Source organism: Anastrepha ludens, chromosome 6, assembly GCF_028408465.1.
Source record: "Anastrepha ludens isolate Willacy chromosome 6, idAnaLude1.1, whole genome shotgun sequence".
NCBI classification, from domain to species: Eukaryota; Metazoa; Arthropoda; class Insecta; order Diptera; family Tephritidae; genus Anastrepha; species Anastrepha ludens.
Window position 1 is genome coordinate 125,869,265 of NC_071502.1, and position 23,140 is coordinate 125,892,404.

General features: G+C 39.2%; 1 protein-coding gene across 3 annotated transcripts in view; it reads right to left on the reverse strand.

Annotated features, from left to right (window-relative positions):
- Nucleotides 1-23,140, reverse strand: part of LOC128866284 (mitogen-activated protein kinase kinase kinase kinase 5) — an 85,118-nt gene that overhangs the window by 31,095 nt on the left and 30,883 nt on the right. For all 3 annotated transcript variants that reach the window (XM_054106884.1, XM_054106883.1, XM_054106885.1), the window contains exon 2: nt 916-1,014. In XM_054106884.1, coding sequence (XP_053962859.1) covers nt 916-1,014 — 99 coding nt within the window. The remainder of the gene's footprint in view (nt 1-915; nt 1,015-23,140) is intronic.

Below are 23,140 nucleotides of genomic sequence, written 5' to 3' on the forward strand. Positions count from 1 at the left end.
GTTCCAATATTATACCAAAATTTAATGGGCTATCAAATTACATACTTACAATTTTTCTACAAACTCTGCTTAAAAATTTTGAAATTTTGTTATATTAATATATATGTTGATATTATGAACTATATTTTTATAAAAACTATAAAAAATATGAACAATTTTAAAAAAGGAAGTTAATAATGAAAAATTTGCAATATTTGCAAATTATTATTTTCACCACCACTGTATGAGATATTATTTATGAAAACGCCAATAAGTAAAAATTAGTAACCATGATTTTTATTCTGAACTAATTTTTGTTAATAAAACATGCAACTTTCGTTGTTCAACGGATTAGTGATTCGTTATGGCAACAACTTATATTTTGCAATAAAAAGACTCTCTCACGGGAGTCTGCGTTGGCAAATATTACCATAAAGTTCCACACAAATTTTATTAACTTTGACAGAAATTAGCCACAATCGCCATAAAAATTAAGTAGAATTAATGGTTGGGATCCCTTGGATGACGCGCAATTCATGAAATGAAATTATTGTTGCGCCATTATGGGACACTCGAGTGGCTGGTTGTATGCCTGAGCACGCATGGTTACAACAGAAACTTAGCGCGACCATCTAAAGTACATACATATTCACCATGCGATATATCAAGTCAGCATAAATAGCATTCAGCAGTGAGTGAATGAATGAGTGAGATGGTTGCGGGTTTATTGAAATTCTGTGGCAATAACTTAGGTATCAACTCCTGGTAAAATCAACTAAAATAACACCAACTAAAGTTAAATATGTCTTTAGCCCCAGGGATATTTATGACTAATACAATTGCTTCTACGCCCTTCAAACCACCTTATTCTTGTTGTTGTAGAACTTTATGGAATTATTTATTTCAAACGTGCCATGCTAAGTGATATAAACTTACCAATTGCCGTTATGCCCACCGCCCATATATCACATAATTGATTGTAGCCCCCTTTGCGTTCCACTGCGGCCACTTCTGGCGCCATCCAATATGGTGTACCTGCAAACAGAGTGGGAGAGAGAGAGCGAATATTAGTTAAATCAGTGATATAATTTTCAGTTAGATTAAAAATATTGTAAAGGATTTTGTTTACAAATTACTACAAACAAGTAGCTTCCATTTAATTCAATTGAACTTTCATTTTCTGCCGCTCTGCTGTCACTCAACACAAATGCCGTTAGCTAGCCATACGTTGTGGCTTATTTACAACATTCTAATTACAAGCTGATTTAATAATTTTGTATCTGAAACAATTCACAATAAACTTACAATTAGTACGGCTGCATAAATTATAGCCGAAGGCAGCACAGCAGTCATAACAGCACCAATGGGAGGCCACAACAGACAGTGCAAAGGCACACTACATGGCGTATGAGTGACAAAACTTGTTTGGCAAATGAATGGAGTGAATTCGACAAATTCTCTAGCACGAGCAAATGCAATTATGCAAACCGTTGAATGAGACCGATGCTACAGTGATTTCAAGTTTGTTAAAAAACTATATATATTTATATACATTTTTATTTCTTTTCTATATTGTCTTTTTAGAAATGAAAAATTTTGGAAAATTAGATTTTGTTATATCCAAAGGCTATCATAATTACAATTTGTAAGAGCGAAGAAGCCTAAAGCACAACCGATCTGCAAAATAAATGAATGCAATGAAAAGTTACGCGCCTAAATTTCCAAATAAATTTGGACTCAAAACCACAAATTTCAAATAATAGATTACGACTCATTCATGCCTTAAATACATCTTCACCAAAAATTTCTCGTTTGTACACATTTAGCGACACACAGTGGGCGTGTCGTACGAATTTGAGTTTGCACAATTTATAGATTTGATTTACAATATACATATTTGGAAGGAGCATGGAATTTGGGAAACATGTAACAGTAATATTTAACTCAATTAAATAGTTGCTGGAATGCCAGAATGATATTCTGAAATTCTACAAATTCGTCTAAAATCAACAAAAAATATTACATAAAATAAATAAATGAGTGCACAAGGAATGCCAATGTTAAGCCATTTAGGTTGATTTATGCAACATTAAGTTTGTCAAGCTTTGCGATTTTTGAAGATAGACTTGTTCAGGGCATAATCTAAGTCAGAAGAAAAGTCGCCCAAGTTCGTCGTCAGCAAAATTAGATTTAAAAAATTCAGCAAACAAGTTTGCCGTTTCTGTTGGAGTTCGCGCTTGGCTATTATCGAAAAACATACCAGTGGGAACACTGGCACTACTCCTTCTAGATTTTATGTATTTCCAGAAGATTTTGGGATTCGCTTTAATGTTTAACTCTATATTGGTAATATAACTGTTATAGAGAAATTTATTTAAATCGTTGAAATCCTTTAACGCTTGCTTATATTTAACGAAGTACAAATGATTCTTCGTAGATTTAAACTTCTTGAAATAATTATTTTTAAGATTTTTAAGCTTCTTCAGAGACTTAGAATACCAGGGCAATTTATAGGGCTTTTTCTTTCTGAGCGGAATGTTATCTAAGCAGAGTTTAGACAAAATGGACTTAAACGCAGAAAAACTACTAGATGTGTCAAGTTCAGCAAATAAATTATCCCAATTAATGTCAAGTAATAAGTCATTGAAATTGACAAAATCGCATAAAGAATAATTGAATGATTGCCTGACATCAGATGCAATAGTAGCAAAACTATAAAAGTCGATTTTGACAACTAAGGGTAAATGATGCTTACCTTTTGGAGTTATGGAATTCAAACATTCATTGATCTCGTAGTTTATGTTATCGCTTACAAATATGAGGTCTAATATTCTATTCAGAGAATTAACAAAATTATTAATTGGAAATAAATTAAGACTAAGAATATTATCAATAAGATATAATTCATGGTTTGCAGTTACATTATTTGGTATGAGAATAGAGTTAGAGGCACTAGCACACCAATTTATTTTACTCAAGTTGAAATCACCTAACACACATAAATTATTGTCATTTAAATTATTTAGGACAAGATATACTATGTTGTCAACATGCGCTTTGTACAGCTCGTATGAACTTTCAGGCGGCAAATACGAGGCAATCAGATATAAAGAGCCTTGTGAGTTGGGACTACTTATGCAGACGCAGATCTGATCCAGTAGAGAGTCACCGTTCATGAGGGGGCACAAAAATGCGTTTAAGTGACACCTGATAGCAATAAGAATACCACCCCGCGCAAGCACCCTGTTTTTGCAGCGTCTCTGTCTTTGCGAAAAACGTTAAATAGGTTCGGGTCAAAGAATTCATTGTCATAAAAACTTGCATTTAGCCAGGTCTCAACAAGAACGAATATGTCATAATCTAGTTGCGAACTAAGGGAATGTACATGCTTTGCCTTAGTACGCATGCCGGACGCATTTTCATAGTAAATCTTAATTCGACTATTATTTCGATTATTAGGCCTAGCACAGACAACTAATTCTGCGGCGGTTGATTTACTTGCTTGCTTAAAAAATTAAACGGACGAATGGATACATTAGCAGGCCAAATCTCAGGCTTAAGCAGTTTATCATAGTTATGTTCACTAACACCTAACTTAAAGTTTATATGCCTAAGAGAGTCCACATTTGTCTCTTTTTTAATAAGCTTATAACATAAGATATGCTTCGTATCTAAGCCGGCATGTTTATTAACATACTGAATGATGTCATCAGTTGACACCGTAGGTGAGAAAGATGACAGATGTAGCCACTTATAGCGTACAGCCACCTCAAGTTCGTTGTTCACACCAGATCCAACAACACGTAATTGATTTTTCTTACGTCTACTCTTTTTAGTCTCAACAGAGACCCAGGCAGAATCAGTGGGAGCCTGCGAAGAGTTTGGAAGTTGAGAAGCAATTATCCGCGAAGGTAAATTATTATTTACGCTCTTAACACTAACGGAGGGAGCATCAACTCCACTAGCAACAATTGGGCGAGGCAATAGCTGAGAGCGATTGCGAACGAAAGGCACAACAGACGGCGACAAAGTCTCAGAGGCAGAGGCAGCAGCAGCGTATGAGATAGAAGCGGAGGCGTCAGCAGCAGCATTCGATGTAAAATTGTTGGCAGCAGAAATAGTTGGCACAGTTGTTGACATTGGATTCGTTGTGTTAGCAGCGCGCGAGATACAGCTAGTCTTATCATCAGCACAAATAGGCACATTAACAGCCTCAGGATTTACTGCAGTAAAGCAGTTATTAAGTAATCTCTTCATAGAGAGAATTTCTGATTGAAGGTTATCAACCTTTCCCAATAGCATTTGCTTATCATCGTGAAGAGATTGGAGCAGAGAAAGCACACGAACATTCTCTGCTCTAAGCCCAGCTAGTTCTTGCACAACAGCAATGAGCGCAGATTCCGTTTCATTGTCTTTCTGTTGGCTATTGTTTACCTTTTGAAATACGGATGGTCCTTGTTGTTTTTCTGGCACAATCACAATTTCCCGATCATCCACAGGCGGCAATGCATCAGGTGTGTTGCGGGGTGGAGGCGGGGACCGAATTGAGTTTCGCCGCAATTTAGAGCAAACTGCACAAAGAAATTCACGTTCAAACTTGATAAAAAAGTCAGCATCAGCTTCCGACAGGTTAACACACTTCAAATGGAAAAGTTTCTTGCATTTGGAACATTGTATTTTCGGCTGACCACGGTCGACTTTTTGCTTGCATGTGCAAGGCATGTTTTTAAAATAGGCACAAATTGACGGATTCGCTAGAAAATAAACACAATTGGGGAGCGAACTAAAACACGTCTGTACACCGCAACTATCACTCACAATTTCAGGAAGATCGGTCGAGTAGATTCAGAGAAAAAGTGTCCACCGACTTGAAAAACGTCGTTTTCCAGAAAATCGATTTAAAGTTTTCTATAGCAGGTAGCCGAGTCGGAGCGGCCAACGGTTATAATGCTCTAACTTTGTGAGTTTTGTACCGATTGACTTAAAATTTGGACGCAACATTCTTGAGATTATGTACATTCATTTTCTCAAATAAACCCAAATTGATTTTTTTTTACCCTAAAAACCCTACCCCCCCTTAAACGACAGTAATAAGTCACTATGCTATGGGGGGAATGGCAACTGTTTTCCAAACAGAAGTTTTTGCCATCCTAAAAGTAACCGAATGGATAATCGAGAGGAGATGGAGCGGGAAACAGATTGGAGTCTTCAGTGACAGTCAGGCTGCATTGAAGGCCCTGGAGAACGCGAAGCAAACCTCAAAGATTGTTCAAGAATGTAAGAAGAAGCTTCATTCTGTCGCAAGACAAAACAGGCTTGTACTTGTATGGGTTCCGGGACACTCCGGTGTTCAAGGAAACGAAATTGCCGACGAATTGGCCAACCGTGGATCAGCGGTGCCCCCACAGGGGCCAGAGCCAATAGTCGGAATCAGTCCCGCAGGAATCAAGAATTGGATCAACGATTATGTAGGCAATCTACATAAAGAGCGATGGTCCGGTCTAGAACGCTGCAGAACTGCAAAGTGTTTTGTGACAAGTCCGAACAGAAAACTGTCAAACTTTCTACTAAAACTTAGAAGGAAAGACATTCGGTTGATGGTCGGCATCATTACAGGACACAACCCATGGGGTCAGCATATGACCACCATTGGAATCATCGAGGACCCGGTATGCCTGTCATGCTTGGAGGTGGCGGATAGCACTGAGCATTTTCTCTGTGAGTGTCCTGCCTTTGTTAGAGCGCGACTACGAGTATTGGGTTCCGATGTCATGAGAATGAGTAATATTCGTTCTCTAAAACTGGAGGATATTTACAGATTTGCCAAAGAATCTGGAAAATTCTCACAGGACTAACTATCTCTATCTCTGTCTTTATTCTTTCCTATCTCTTTCTCTGATACTTTTCTCCCTCCCTCCTTGACTATCTACCCCCTTTCCAGAGCTTTAAATACAATGGGCTCTTTAGCCTGAGTGTTTTAGGAGCCACCAAATCTCTTGGTGCTCCTTGGCTCGACCTTTTCAAATTTCATTTCATCATCTTGTTGGTCAAATTGAATTTCTATATTGTTGTCCTCAGTGAAAACATTTTGATCCATTTGGAGAAAACCTTCCAAAACATTTGCCAAGTCTAGTCCTTCCAGAAGCCTAGTGTAGATTGCCAGTGGAATATCATCTTCAGAATCAAAATTTGGAAGATTCTCATAAGTTTCCAAAAATTCTGCTTTACGGAAGCAATCTCGGACGGTTGTGGCTTCCACTTTATCCCAAGATGCTTTGATGAAATACACAGCTTCTTCGATTTTGAAAGCTCTGAGGCTGAACTTGTATTGTCAATTTTAGATAGCAAGTGTTTTAAAACTAAGCTTCTATACAAAGTTTTAAAGTTTTGGATTATACCTTATCAAGGGGTTGGCTAACTGCCGTTGTATTTGGCGGCAAGAAAATAATTTTTACGTTAGTTAAGTTTAATTCCTTTGGGTGAGAAGCCGCGTTATCTAAAAACAAGATAATTTTTCGATTCTGGGCTTTCATTCTTCGATTGAACTACTGCAGCCATTCACTCATTACTTCTCGAGTCATCCATGCTTTTTTATTAGACTTCCAATCCACTGGCAGTTTTGCGATTGGAACATGTTCAAAAGATCGAGGACGGACCTAAAACCAAAAGCAGCTCCTTATCTCCAGCCATGTTAGCACAGAACAAACTTGTGAGTCTTTCCTTTGATAGTGTACCGCCCATCTGAAGCATTAAAATTAGGTACACCCAGTTTGCCTGCAATTTCCATTGCCTTTGCTTTCAAAATGGGACCAGAAATCGGAATGTTTTGACTTCTAGCCTTAGCGAACCAATTAAAACACATCTTGTCTATTTCAGAGCCGCCTTCTTTAAGAAAGCTTCGCTTTTGATGAACATTAACTCCAGACTCCCATTTAGAACGAATTTTTTCTTTATTTTTATTGATTTCAGCAGCTTGTGTTTTGCCAATATTGAACCTTTCAAAGCAAAAGAAACGTGTACCTACCATTAAATTTTTGGTCTCACTATACTTTACCTTTTTGCAATTCCACGTACTGATAATTTATCTTTTTCGAAAACATTAATAATTTCCATTTTTTCTTTAATAGAAAGTACCCTCTTTTTCGGCGCCATATTATGACGAACTTTGAACGCAACCATTCGTATGCAACTGACTTAACAAACTGAATGGAAAACTGCTCTTAATTTAAAACACAGGGCCTGAATGTGTGCATACATGTTAAAAGGCGAATCACCTACAGGGTGGCTGATGAATTTTGCTACATTAAGAAACTCAAATAACTTTTTTTTTAGTGTATGGAATTCATTTATTTTTTTTCAAGTTGAAGGTCATTAAATTTTATTAAATGTATATTAGCTTAACCAGTTTTAAAAATAATTGAATTTAAATGCCCCCCATGCTCGTTGACACAAGTGCGGCATCTTAGTAAAAAGTTGTTCATTGCTGCTTTGAGAGTTGCGACAGGAATAGCCGCAATTGTTGCCCGAATGGATTGTTTTAGTTCATCCAAATTTGTTGGCTTTGTTTTATAAACTTCTTGTTTACATAAACCCCACAAGAAAAAGTCAGGTGCAGTAAGGTCAGGCGACCTGGGGGGCCAACGAAATTCGGAGTTTCTTGAAATCAGTTTATTGGGAAATTTTCGTCGCAACTCTGTCATAACAGTCTGGGCTATGTGAGACGTTGCCCCATCTTGTTGAAACCACACAGAGTTGAAAGGAATTCTCTTTCGGCGTAGTTCTGGATAGAAAAATTCTTTCAGCATTTTCAAATAACGGTCTCCAGTAACCGTAACGGTGTGACCATTTTCTTCAAAAAAATAAGGCCCGACAATACAGCGTGAAGAAACCGCACACCACACTGTCACATGTTTTGGTCTTCTTCCACCATTTGCAGGATCTTCTGGCAAAATTCCAAGCGAATCGGCAAGTCTGCTGCATTCAGTTTGTTAACCATTTGAATTTTGTAGGGAAATAAGTCTAAATCTTTGTGCATTATTGTTTGCAAAGACTGTCGGCTGACACCAAGTTGAGCAGATAAGCTTCTTGTTGAAACCCTTGGATTGCTTTGTATAGCTGCAGCTACAGCAGCGATCGTTTCCTCCGTCCGAACTGGTGGGTTTCGATGATAAGGCCTTCTTGCGATTGTTCCTTGCTCAGCAAAGTTATTCACCAGTCTCATTATGGTCCATCTACTCGGGGGATCGCCGCCAAACATCCGCCTGTACTCTCTCTGTACCAAAACTACGGACTCCAGTGCGTGATAGCGGCGGACTATCCAAATTCTTGTTTGCGTGTCCCAGTTATCCATTTTAATAAATTTTAAAGATCAATCTGCAAATTAAAACAAAAATGGAACAGATAACTTAAAAAGAAAAAAAGTTATTCAATTTTTTTTTGGTAGCGGCTTTCATCAGCCACCCTGTATTTCATTTTTATAATGAACAACAAAGCTTGCTTGTGATATTTTTGAATTTTATCCGTTTATGAGAATTTTTTTTATGAAAATGGTTTGAAATACTTTGTCCGCGTCCGGTTATTAGAGTGTCCGTTTAATAGGATGATATTTGTATGATAAAATTAATGAAAAACCTGTGTGCCCAAAATTTGTCCGGTTATTGGAGCTGGACTAAGCTAAGGACTGTCCCTAATGAGGAATTTCACTGTATACGTGTATTTCTGCCATGCAAAAGCTCCTCATAAAAATATCTGCCGTTCGGAGTCGGCTTAAAACTGTAGGTCCCTCCATTTGTGGAACAACATCAAGACGCACACCACAAATAGGATATATATATAATTGGCGCGTACACCATTTTTGGGTACGAGCTTCTCCTCCTATTTGTGGTGTGCGTCTTGATGTTGTTCCACAAATGTAGGGACCTACAGTTTCAAGCCGACTCCTAACGGGAGATATTTTTAAGAGGAGCTTTTTCATGGCAGAAATACACTGGGAGGTTTGCCATTGCCTGCCGAGGGGCGACCGCTATTAGAAAAATGTTTTTCTTAATTTTGGTGTATCACCGAGATTCGAACCAACGTTCTCTCTGTGAATTCCGAATGGTAGTCACGCACCAACCCATTCGGCTACGGCGGCCGCCTTTTAAAATACATAAATTATATTTTAACTAAAGACATTTTGGTGGGGAAAAATTAAAGTTGTGGAAAGCCCAACAATTTTCATTTTTTTTAAACACCTAATCAGTTAAATGGCATGAGTCTGCTATTTGGATGAAAAAAAAACACTTCTGACTCCATTTCGCTTGTCGGTGACATAGCAACCGACCCATTGATAATCGTCGCTATCCTGACCAGTAATGCACACAAAAATAAATTTAGAACTTATGTAGCTCCTGTTCAAAGTTTCAAATTTAGCTGAAAATGGTTGACCGACATGAAAAAAAACAAGTCAAATCGCTTTCATAAAGCTTCTAAGCAGTGCAAAAGACACTAAAGTTCCAACGTAGTAGAATGAATGAGCGTCAATAGAACCCACATCACTCATACGCAGTGTTGCACTGCCATGTAATATAAGAGCTCAGTCTACAGACATGTGGTTGTTTGGCACATGAAAATAAGGCAACGTGACCGGGGATGATAGAAGGAATGAATGAAATACTGTCAGTTTATATAGCATTGCGGCATTTGCCATCAGCAGCGTATGAATGCAATCAAATGAGGGTGCGGTGTAAGGCGAAGTGGTAGGGACAATCGTACGCTAGTAAATACGCCACTAAAAGTAACACTTGAAATACCACTGAACTTTTGAGCTGCCGTAGAATACCAAATTCCAAATGCTGCATGCTGAATGCCGAGTGCATACAAAGCGGGCGAGTGTACCATTATGGGCCAGGAAGCAGCGAATAATAGAAAATAATGCAAAGGCGGGGCGAAAATAAAAGCTGAGATACCACAACGGGTTCTTTGAACTAAGATGGCATGTCAATAAAGGTACTTAAACGCAGGCAATAGTAGGTAGAACAACCACAGGAGCAGCAAGAAATGGCACAGAAAACCATGGAAAAAAGTCAATGAAAGGATTTAATATTGAATAACATTGCAATATACTGAATGAACACGAAATAAGAAGATGCTATGTAGACTGAATGAAAACTGCCTAAAGTAAGTGGCGAGAGGGTGCAGTTTTAGTCTGTAACACATACTTACTTGCACTACTATCTCTATTCTATATGGGTTGTAAACTGAAAGGCGGCACACTAAACTAAAGTCAGAAATGGTGTAACGAAAATTTTCGAAAAATCCGCTTAAGCGTGCTTTGGCAACGACTTAGCGCCACTTATGCGCAAAAGTAGCGTATAGCTGAATACATTTTTCATGAAATAGAAATGTTCAAGGTAAAATATTACGGTTAAAAGTTCAGCAAATCAGATATATGTGAATTGTGAACTGTTGGTATAGCTTTCAGCTGCTTAACTTTGATGAATTAAAGTGGAGCAACAGCAGCAGAGGTTAAATAAATAAAAATGTAGCTTTAAGCGAGGAATGTGAAAGACAAGAGCAAGCGGGAAGCGCGATTTAAAGTTCACATTGAAGTAAATGTGTTTGCCAACAAATCACGCATTCACAATTGCAATGTACACTGTAATAATCGGGAATGATAGGTAGGCCGAGTGAATTGGGGTAGGTTAGGTTAGGATAGCATTTTAGCCCGAGCGAGGATTAAAGATTAAAATTCTTCCATTGTGATGTCATACAGAGGAAAAGCAGAGGAGCGAAACCAAAACAAACACCGAACAGGGGGAAGAAAATAGAAGGGGCTTCAGAATGGAAGTTGATGACCAAACGGTGACTAATTACGTTGTGTTAACCGCTTTAAGCTGCTGATGAAATTCGCAAGGTTGTTAATGTTCAAACCTGCTATATCCGCAACGGTAGCAAAAAGTGCGAGCTCAGATGTCTGAACCTTACCCCGACGAGAACAAAAGACAAGTCTCGCCGAATGAATACTCAACGGGCAATGCCCGGTAAAGCCACCTGTCTTAAATCCCCGCAACCGCGCGCTCTGGTTTCGCTGAAACCATGCTTTTATCTTTAATAGTGATGAACGATACAAAAATTTAATTATACCTTGATACTGTTCAATTTTTCCCTCTCATAGCGAACACATTTTATTCAAAAATGAAAAAGTATGGTTTCTAGGCACACCAGTAACAATAATAAATATAGAAACTATTTTTTTCGCAGTGCATCGTTCACTTACGCGGCGCGTGGCAGGTTCTAGTTACTGATAACGGATTTTCAGTGCTGTCCGTCAGCAGTCGGCAAGTCCAGCTGGCAGCTTACAAACACGAAACGACAAGCATGCTGAGCACTCACAATTGATAAGAATGCTGATGAGCATTTTCACTCGGATATTTTTGTTACAACATCAGAGGTGCGAGTGTGGGAGGTGTGGTGACCGCGAAGCTTCTTGCTGCTGATCGTACATCTCTACGCAGCATCGTGGAGAATACTTTAAAATATGCGTACACACACACATAAAGCAAAGCAAATGTTATTGCAATTGTTTGGCATCAGTGGGTGACGTTGCGTATACGCAACTTTGTACGAGCGAAGAAGCAGCCTCTGTTACGCTGCTTCAAAGCGATGCATTTTTGCCTTGTCGCAAAGCAAAGTTGAAAGGTTACTGTTTACCTAAAACATTCGCTTCTCCTCCTGCCCCTACGGAGTTTATAAGAATTCCTCGGAAAATGCTTTGTTTCTTGTAGCATCTAGTAGTTGTGTGCGAGTATATGGGTGCATATCATGTTTGTAAACCTGTACTAACGCCGCCGTAGCCGAATGGGTTGGTGGTTGGTTCCATTCGGAATTCACAGAGAGAACGTTGGTTCGAATCTCGGTGAAACACCAAAATTAAAAGAAAAAGAAAAACATTTTTTTAATAGCGGTCGCCCCTCGGCAGGCAATGGCAAACCTCCGAGTGTATTTCTGCCATGAAAAAGCTCCTCATAAAAATATTTGCCGTTCAGAGTCGGCTTAAAACTGTAGTTCCCTCCATTTGTGGAACAACATCAAGACGCATACCACAAATAGGAGGAGGAGCTCGGCCAAAAACGTACGCTGTAGAAGATGATACACGAAGTTCCTGTACTGTTAATTTGTATGGCAAGCAACAACAACGGGCAAACGAACCCACATTATTGATACCCTACAATCGTTCGTTAAAGAGGTGCAAAAAGCGGCAGAGTGCGGAATGTGGACAAGATGACAACGCAGTATGAGTGTGTAAATGAGATGACTTTCTGGCATGAAAAGAAAAATATCAACCACGTACGTATGTATATAGGCCAAGCATCCTGCTGGAATGGAAAATTACCGAATGAGAAATTTTAACCATTGAGTATAATTATTTGTATTTGTCAACTAAAAACAAAATTATCTATCAAATATTTCCAAATGATACAATAAAATCTCTTCGAAGCTTGTATGTATAAAAAAAAAACATTAAATTTATTCGCATTCAATAACAAAAACAAAGCTCAAAAAAATCCAAAAGCGCAGATATCTTCGTGGTGCTTTGTTTGAAGTTTGATTAAACTCAGTAGCTCTCTGCAATTTATATTGGAATTTAAAGGATTATACATGAAGAGAACCGAAAAGTAGACTCCTCTAAATCCAAGGTTTTGCAGTCCAATGAATTTGCGGCTGTCTATATATTAAGGGAGACTTTTGGGCCAGCGCAGATTATACATCGCTTATTTAGACCTTTCGGACTCTTTCAATTTTATTTATATGGCAATGATAGAATGGGTTCCATATTAAAGAACAATAATCTAGCCGATTATATAGTCTAAGAATCAGAAAAGTCGTTCGAATTCCTGGAAACAATGTAGTCAATATGTTTCGAAAACGTCAGTCCTGAATCGAAGATTGTGCGCAGTGACCAGTTTTCCCTTTGTGTTATTCTTTTTCTCGTGAAATTTGATTTTTAGCCTGCTTTTATGGCCTAATATAATTTAATAATATATAAAAAGTGCAAAATTGAAGTTTCTCAAAATTGTTTAGCTGACGGTATATCTTTTTCAGGTATTTCAGAATGACATCATTTAATAATGAGTGACTCGCATTTAATAATGAGTGACGAGAAAAATGCTAGACCCGGTCTCAAAATATCAGAACGGAGCAGATAACAATTCGCTCATAACTTTTTACGCTTAATGAAAAAGTATTACAAAACTCAGACCACAAATTGCGCAAAAATTTTACGCAAAATAATGGAGTTCTTCTTCTTCTTTTAATCAAATAAAATAAATCTTCAATGATGATAATGGACACAAATTCTCATTGAGCTTTTTCAGACCTTTTAACAAAGATAATTGTAAAAAAAACATTTTTCATCATCATGTATTTTCATAGGTTTATAATATTTCTTCGAACTCTGCGCCTTAGACGAAACAATGAGATCGCTAAAACAAGGTCTGGATTTTCGGCTGCGAAATTAAAAATTCTGATTAACGACAAGTGAAGACATACATAGTAGTAGTATGTACTACGACTTCCTTAAGCGCTATACAAAATTTGCATTTCAACTATTTAAGTAATATTTTATCGGAGGATGGTTCCATGTGTAGAAGTCCACGCAAGTGGGGAAAGTTACTGATCGCCACTCACTTGGGAGTGGCCAGGACGATTCTTCTACATATGGTTCAAGCAGCTCACAACGGCCGGGATTAGCCCACGTATCCTCTGGGTAGCTTCCGAACACCCGTTCGGGAGTGAGCTAACGTGAGAAGGCGAAACATTCCAGGATAGCTGGTTGTGCGCTGGGTTTGGGACCCGCCACTTAAAAATCCCCCCCAATGAAAAGAACTGCAAAGCCTCGGATGAGAACTGCCTTTACTGATGACGACCCCTGCAAACGAAATAAGGAATATGATTTGAGGGCATGCACCTGGAATGTCCGGTCCCTTAATGGGGAAGGTGCCTCTGCCCGGCTGGTTGATGTCCTCGTGAGAGTAAAGTCTGACATCACTGCCATCCAAGAGATGCGATGGACGGGGCAAGGTAAGAAAAACATAGGACCTTGCGAAGTCTACTACAGCTGCCATGTAAAGGAGCGCAAATTCGGTGTCGGATTTGTTGTGGGAGAGAGACTTCGTCGCCAAGTACTGTCGTTCACTCCGGTGGACGAGCGTCTCGCAACAATCCGCATCAAAGCGCGTTTTTTTAACATATCGCTAATTTGCGCCCACGCCCCGACGGAAGAGAAGGACGATGCGACCAAAGATTCCTTCTATGAGCGCTTGGAACGTTCCTATGAGCGCTGCCCCCGCCACGACATAAAAATCGTGCTTGGCGACTTCAACGCCAGGGTGGGCAAGGAGGGAATTTTTGGTCCCACAGTCGGAAAATTCAGCCTGCACAACGAAACATCCGGTAACGGATAGAGGCTGATCGACCTCGCCGGGGCCCGAAACATGGTATTCTGCAGCACCAGATTCCAGCATAAGAAGATTCCCCAAGCCACCTGGCTGTCTCCTGATCGACAAACACGAAACCAGATCGATCATGTTGTGATAGATGGAAGACACGACATGCACGAACAATGGAGCAACATTTCTCGTTCTCTACGTACCGCCGCCGAAGAAGAAATCGGATTCCGGCGAGCCCGAAAAAACAATTGGTACGACGAGGAATGTCATGCTGCCGCAGAAAGAAAAGATGCTGCCTATAGAGCCACGCTGCGATCGGGCGCAACGCGAGCCATGTGGGATCGCTACAGAGACCTGAAAAAGGAAGAGAGACGTATTATCCGACAGAAGAAACGAGAGGCCGAAATACGTGAGTGCGAGGAGCTTGAGATGCTGGCCAATAGGAACAACGCCCGAAAATTCTACCAGAAAGTTCGGCGGCTTACAGAAGGTTTTAAGACCGGGGCGTTTTCCTGTAAGAACAAAGACGGCGATCTGGTGACTGACGTACAGAGCAATCTTAAATTATGGAGGGAACACTTCTCGAACCTGTTAAACGGGGACAGCTGCGCATGTCATAGAGAATGTGAAGATCCCGATACCCCAATCGTTGACGACGGAATTGTCGTTCCGTTACCCGACCATGACGAGGTGAGAATAGCAATATCACGGCTAAAGAACAACAAAGCCGCGGGCGCCGACGGACTGCCGGCTGAGCTATTCAAACATGGCGGCGAGGAGCTGGTAAGGTGCATGCATCAACTCCTATGCAAAATATGGTCGGATGAAAGCATGCCTGCCGATTGGAATTTAAGTGTGCTCTGCCCAATCCATAAGAAGGGCGATCCTGCAATTTGTGCCAATTACCGCGGGATTAGTCTTCTAAATATCGCCTATAAGGTCCTAGCGAGCGTATTGTGTGAAAGGCTGAAGCCCACCGTCAACCAACTGATTGGACCTTATCAGTGTGGCTTCAGACCTGGAAAGTCTACCATCGACCAAATATTCACAATACGCCAAATCTTGGAAAAGACCCATGAAAGGAGAATCGACACACACCATCTTTTCGTCGACTTCAAAGCTGCATTCGACAGTACGGAAAGGAGTTACCTGTATGCCGCTATGTCTGAATTTGGTATCCCCGCAAAACTAATACGGCTGTGTAAGATGACGTTGCTCAACACCAGCAGCACCGTCAGAATTGGGAAGGACCTCTCCGAGCCGTTTGATACCAAACGAGGTTTCAGACAGGGTGACTCGCTGTCGTGTGACTTCTTTAACCTGATGTTGGAGAGCATCGTACGAGCCGCAGAACTTAATCGCTCAGGCACAATATTTTATAAGAGCGTACAATTGTTGGCGTATGCCGATGATATTGACATCATCGGCCTTAACAACCGCGCTGTGAGTTCTGCCTTCTCCAAACTGGATAAAGAGGCAAAGCGAATGGGTTTGGTGGTGAACGAGGACAAAACGAAGTACCTCCTGTCTTCAAACAAACAGTCGGCGCACTCGCGTATCGGCACTCACGTCACTGTTGACAGTTATAATTTTGAGGTTGTAAAAGACTTCGTTTATTTAGGAACCAGCATTAACACCGATAACAATGTCAGCCTTGAAATCCAACGTAGAATCTCTCTTGCCAACAAGTGCTACTTTGGACTAAGTAGGCAACTGAGCAGTAAAGTCCTCTCTCGACGAACAAAACTAACACTCTACAAGACTCTCATCATGCCCGTCCTAACGTATGGCGCAGAAGCTTGGACGATGACAACAACCGATGAAGCGACGCTTGGAGTGTTCGAGAGAAAGATTCTGCGTAAGATTTTTGGACCTTTGCACGTTGGCAACGGCGAATATCGCAGACGATGGAACGATGAGCTGTATGAGCTTTACGACGACATAGACATAGCGCAGCGAATAAAGATCCAGCGGCTTCGCTGGCTGGGTCATGTCGTCCGAATGGATACAAACGCTCCGGCTTTGAAAGTATTCGATGCGGTACCAGCTGGTGGTAGTAGAGGAAGAGGAAGGCCTCCTCTGCGTTGGAAAGATCAGGTGGAGAAGGACTTGGCTTCACTTGGTGTGTCCAATTGGCGCCGGTTAGCACGAGAAAGAAACGACTGGCGCGCTTTGTTAAACTCGGCCAAAATCGCGTAAGCGGTTATCGCGCCAATTAAGAAGAAGAAGAAGAAGTAATATTTATATGGATATTGACTATGCATTGCGGTGCTTGTTCTACAGGATCTATGAAAATAGAATTAACTAATTTGTTGACATCAGTTTGTAATTTATTACTCCTACGCCATAAAGTTGTAAAGGTAAATGTATGCTGCTGACAGACTTTCCAAGTCCGGAAAGTCTTCATTGGTCGTCAGATACTAACGTTTGAGCGGTATTTGTACATAAAAATGTGTAAATGGGCGTGTGTAAAGACTTGTAACATTTGCCGTTTAAATGTCAATGTAAAGCGATAAACAAAGCCTACTTACAAACACACGCACCCACAGATGTATATGCGCAACAAAAGTCCTACACAACAGACATTTATATGCATACATACGTGTATGTTTTTGTGGGCATATTTTTGTGTAAATGCTGAAGCCTCCCATTTATGCGCATACATACATACATATGTACATACATCTACTCGTATCCATAGAGAGCGCATAGCACACGAAAGCAACGTTGCCACATTATAGCGTTTTGTGCCTTTTATGCCTGTAGTAGTTTTTTAGCTCATCTTTGCCTTCTATCAAATTAGCCTAATGACACTCCAAAAGGTTCACGTGAATTAGAGACAAGGTACGTTAAAATGCGTTTATTTGCTGCCATCGCCTATTCAACATCGAACATATACATTTGTTTCTATATTTATTTTATACGCCTATTCATATCGCACACACAAACACCAACAAATGTATGAATTTATACGCACACATAAAGCCAGGCATGCAAGCAGGCACCTACCTTGCGACAGTCACGTTACATCAAATGGAGGCATTTCCCATACTCCGTCCTAGCTGCTGACGGCAGGCGGATGGCAAATGGCGGAAGCCAGTCAACCAGAATTGATGCGTTCGTGGCTGCATTAAATGAATATTTCGTTGGCGGTGCTGTTGTACACATAGGTGTATATGTAGAGGTATACGTGCATATAGAAACATGTTGTAACATGTTAGAATTTTGAAATAGGCTGACAGTTTGACTCTGAAATTGAACTGCATGTCTTGACATTTGCCGCCACAAATGTTACTACAAATATTACAAATCTGTATTTTGCGGCAAAACATGTCAACTCTGGGATGTCGGTTTTGGTTGGTGGTCAAAAGAGGGCGAGGAGGGCTGATACACACAGTTTAAAATTTCAGGGAATTTTATTTGAATTTTTCCATGGAACACTCAGCGTCTCCTGTCCAAACTACCGAGAGTCGTGCCTATGAAACAGAACCAAATTTATAGACTTAAAGCACTTCAAGAATGAAATAGACAGAACATCGCCAACTCGCCAGCAAATTTCAAACCACTTCAGTCACCTCTGCATTGCGTTTATTTCCTCACCATTTTCGTCGTACTCCGATGCGCACAACATTTCAACTCGAACTCACTGCTATTGCATTGTTAACATTGTTGTTGTCATTGTAAGTTTTTGCAACTATTTTCGGTATTGGGACTGTCGCGGACGTGTTTCCGAATTTTACATGAAATACTTTCGATTAAAGGTTGTTCATTTCAATTTTTGAGAGATAAGGATAAAAAATGAGGCGAGAGACGAGAAAAACATTAGCACAGCTAACAATACTAGCTCCAAAGTACAAACCAAGTGCTAATGTACATTTTCGAGACCGGACTGTTCTCCTTCGTTGTTACGAAGGACACTGCGTTTCATTTTTCAATTGTGTTGTAATGGTCGAAATTGATTGCAACCGGTTATTGAAAATATGCTTTTTTGAGTTGTGTCTCTTGCGGCAACGTATTTAATAATTTCATCTTACTTAATATCGAGTTGTGACGTTTTTGGTTGTTTGTGCTGTTCACTTAATTTACAACCTTGAATCGGCAAAAGAGTCAATAAGAAATGCGTGAAAATTGTACAATATAAAAAAATCAGCTTAACGAACAAATTTTAACAAAAATCTTCATAATCATTCTCATACGTTTTAAGGACCTTTTCTTCTCAATAAAAATCGTTTCATATTTCTAAAATATTTTATAAGCGTAAAAATACTTTTTTTCGTTTAGTCACAAATCCCAAATTTTGAGTTGTGTCTTTTTTGAAGAAGATGTGCGATATGTGTGTGAGTCAGCTGTGTGGTTTTAGCTGTGTGCGTACTGAAGGCCATAGAAGCGAATAATCGCACGGCAAATAGTTTCAGAGGAATGAAGTGAAAGTAAATTAAAAAAAAAATAATTATTCACAAGTAAAAATCTGCCCCCTAAAAAAATATTCGGCAAATTTTACATAATCTAAAATGAAAAAACTACAGAATTAATTAAAAATATAAAATTATGCTTTAAATTATTCAATCAAATTATTTTCTGCCATTCAAGGTTGAAGCTGGCCACGGCGCGGAATTAATCACCTAACAACTGCATATTACAGATAGCCACGATAACTGCTCAATTTGTATTATAGTTTATTTATTTGGGTTTCATGCATCCCGACTTCAATTTACACTGAAAACGCTGCGGTCGCCGCCACCGCTATTTGCTTCTGGTTATGCTAATTTTTATTGACCCAAAAGTATGTACATATCTATGTGATATGTATTTATATACATATAGTATACATGCATATGTGAGTATATGTGCACAAGTTAACGCTACTTATATTTAAAGTTCATTCACTACACGCGTTTCCGCTGAAAGTTGATCCACCTCAGTTGCTCGATCTCTTCGCTGACGCTATGTCTGTAATAAACCGTGTGAACGGCAACAAGTGAAATTTCGCGAATATGGTCACGCGGCATAACAGGTGATTGAGGGAATGCATAGGTTAAATTAGCTTTAAGAAATTTTGTAAAGTTTAGTTGATAATTGACAAGTGAATAAATAACAAGGAGCTTGCTCCGAAAAAATAATTTTTTTTACATTTCTCAAAATAAATGTAATTAATTGGCGCCCAACGTGGTAGGAGGAATTCGGCGCGAGTATTTGTAAAAAGGACAAGCAAGTCAAAATTTTTGCGTGCATAAGACGACCTCAAGTAGCTCGCCGCGCCTCAAATAATTACAAGGACTTTGATTTTTGCGTGCCTAAGACGACCTTAAGCAGCTCGCCGCACCTCAAATAGCTTCAATTTTTAAGTGCCAAGACGACCTCAAGCAGCTCGCCGCGCACCACAAATGTGCCGAAAACTCCAATAAACCACAACAACTCCTGTAAAGGACAAGGTACAACCACGTCTGTAGACCAGTTCGCAGACAACCTCGCGAGAAGGAGTACTGATAGACCCCCAGTAGCTGAAATAGGCAAAAAGGACCCCCTACAGACTCTGTGTAGGCAACGGCGGTAACTATATTATTTAAAATTAATTTAGAAATAAGAAAACCAGAAATTGTGTGAAAATAATTGAAAAAAAGTAGAGTTAAAGTTTAAAAGCCCGATTGTTAAATTTAGTTACGAAGTGGAAAATAGTTTTATTATCCAAGGAAAATCCATGAGAGAATAATTAAATTGAAGAAATTAATAGTGAATTAATAAATTAAGAAATTAAATATAAAAAATAATAGTGAATAAGAGCTAAATATTTTGTAAAGTATTTTTATGAGCCAATTAAAGAGTTAAATATTTTGTAAAGTGCAAATTTGAAACAAGGGACTTTAGCTAAATTAAATTTTATAAAATAATAAATTTGAACCAAATTTAAATTATCTCTTGACATTCAAAATGAGTAACCCAAATAATTTAATTAGACCTCCTATCCTTAATGCACCAATCCCTCCTAATCCTAACAATGCTATCAACATACCAGGACTGAGTGAACTAATTACGAACATTGTGAATAACGCGATAAGGAATACGAACAGTGACTTAGTAGGAACAGATCAAATAATAAATCCGGAACACCGTAACAATTTAGGCGAACTCGATAAAATACCGGATATAGTAAGATCAATTAGAGAATTCTCAGGAAAACAAGAAGAATTTAATTCTTGGAGGAAATCAGTAGAGCGTATACTTAAAATTTACGAACAGTCAATAGGTACACCAAAATATTATGGGATCCTCAGTGTTATCAGAAATAAAATTATCGGCGAAGCTGACGCCGTACTGGAGTCCTATAACACTCCACTAAATTGGAAATCTATCTCGAAGTGTCTCACACTTCATTACGCGGACAAACGCGATATTCCTACTCTAGAGTACCAAATGACGACTCTTGTGCAAGGACACCACACTGTACAGGATTATTATCAGATGGTATATAAAAATTTGTCCCTCATCCTAAACAAAATAGGGTGTATGGAACTATCTAATGACGCAACAAATCTTTTAACTCAAACCTACAGGGACAAAGCCCTGGATACATTTGTACGTGGTCTCAGAGGAGATCTACCACGCTTACTAGCTATGAGAGAACCAGTGGACCTGCCACAAGCGCTCCACTTATGTCTCAAGCTGGAGAACCACAGTTTTCGCACCAATCATGCGTGCAACAATCAAAATTTTACAAAAAGATTCCAAAATCAACCACCACCGGTACCACAACGCAAGTTTACTCCTCAGCCATTTCAGAAACCTACCGTATTCTACCCTCAATTGGCCCACATGCCACAGCCTATAACAAATGCTTTCAGAAATTATAGCTTTCAAAAGCCACCCTATTTTAATCAAACCGATAACAATAATTACAATCCACAATTTGCACCACCGCGACCTTTCGGACCGAAACCACAGCAAAAACCTACACCAATGGACATCGACCAGACCATGCAGACAAAGAGAGTCAACTACATGAATCGGCCACCACCAAACCAGGCATTTCAAGGAAAAAGACCACCAACAACACAACCACAAACGCAGGAAAAACGTCAACGCAACTTCAACATAGAAACGGAACAGTATGAGGACTTTAGTCCTGAATCCGAACCAACATTACCTGAATACCTTGACTCGATTAGAAACTATAACATAACAGAAGACGACTTTCCTTCAGATTTCAACAACCAATTTAAAAATATGGACCTAACAGATATTCATTTTTTAGAATGAATGCCTCTTCATTGCCCTACATAGAGAGCAAGACAGGCGATGGTGAGGTCATAAAAATTCTGATAGACACAGGTTCTAATAAGAACTATATGCAACCCCGACTAGCAAAAAAACCAATTAAAAACGAAACTCCCTTTAAAGCTAATTCCGTAGGAGGACATATTGATGTCACACACCATACTTTTGCAAACATCTTCGGATTAAAGGAATCCAATATAAAATTCTTCATTCTACCAACGTTAAAATCATTCCACGCTATAATAGGGAACGACTCATTAAAGGAACTAGACGCAGTAATACACACCAAAGACAATTATATGACTATTAAAAACTGTTTAAGAATAAAACTAAAGCAACAGATTTCACAAGATGTGAATTCAATCAATATACGGTCAGAGCATTTGACCCCAATCCAAAACTCAATGTTGAGAAAATTAACAGAAAACTACAAATCTTTAGTTAGCGATCCAGACGAAAAACTGACGTTTACAACCAATGTAAAAGGTGAAATCAAAACAACATCAGGAACCCCAGTATATACAAAAAACTATCCCTATCCGATGTGTCTCAAAGACCATGTCGAAAAACAAATTGAGGAATATCTCCGCGACGGTATTATTCGACCATCTAGGTCTCCATATAACTCGCCTGTATGGGTAGTACCAAAAAAATTAGATGCGTCAGGAGAGAAAAAATACCGAATGGTGATAGACTATAGGAAACTAAACTCAGTAACAATAGCAGATAAATATCCAATACCCGAAATAAATGGAGTACTTTCAGAACTTGGAAAGAATAAATTCTTTTCAGTACTCGATCTTAAGAGCGGCTTCCATCAGATTCCTTTAAAAGAATCAGATATAGAGAATACAGCTTTTTCGGTGAATAATGGGAAATATGAATTCACCCGATTACCTTTCGGTCTCAAGAATGCTCCTTCTATTTTCCAAAGAGCTCTTGACGACATTTTAAGGGATCACATAGGGAAACGATGTTATGTTTACATCGATGACGTTGTGATATTCAGTAAAGACCAAGAAACCCATTTTAATGATATTAAAACAATTTTTGATACCTTGAAACAAGCAAATTTAAAAATTCAGCTTGACAAATGTGAATTCTTAAAGACAGAAGTAGAATTTTTAGGTTTTATTATTTCGGAAAACGGTCTCAAAACAAACCCCAAAAAAGTAGAGTCAATAATAAATTTTCCAGCCCCCAAAACCTTGAAAGACTTAAGATCATTTTTAGGTCTGTCTGGGTTTTATCGCCGCTTCATCAGGGACTATGCGAAGCTTGCGAAACCCCTGACGGCCCTTTTAAGAGGGGAGGATGGACGTGTGTCCAAAAATCGATCCAAAAATATTCAAATCACATTAAATGAAGAAGCCTTAATTGCATTCGACAAAATCAAACTTTCTTTGACTACAGAAGATATAATACTAAACTATCCCGATTTTACAAAACCCTTCCAACTA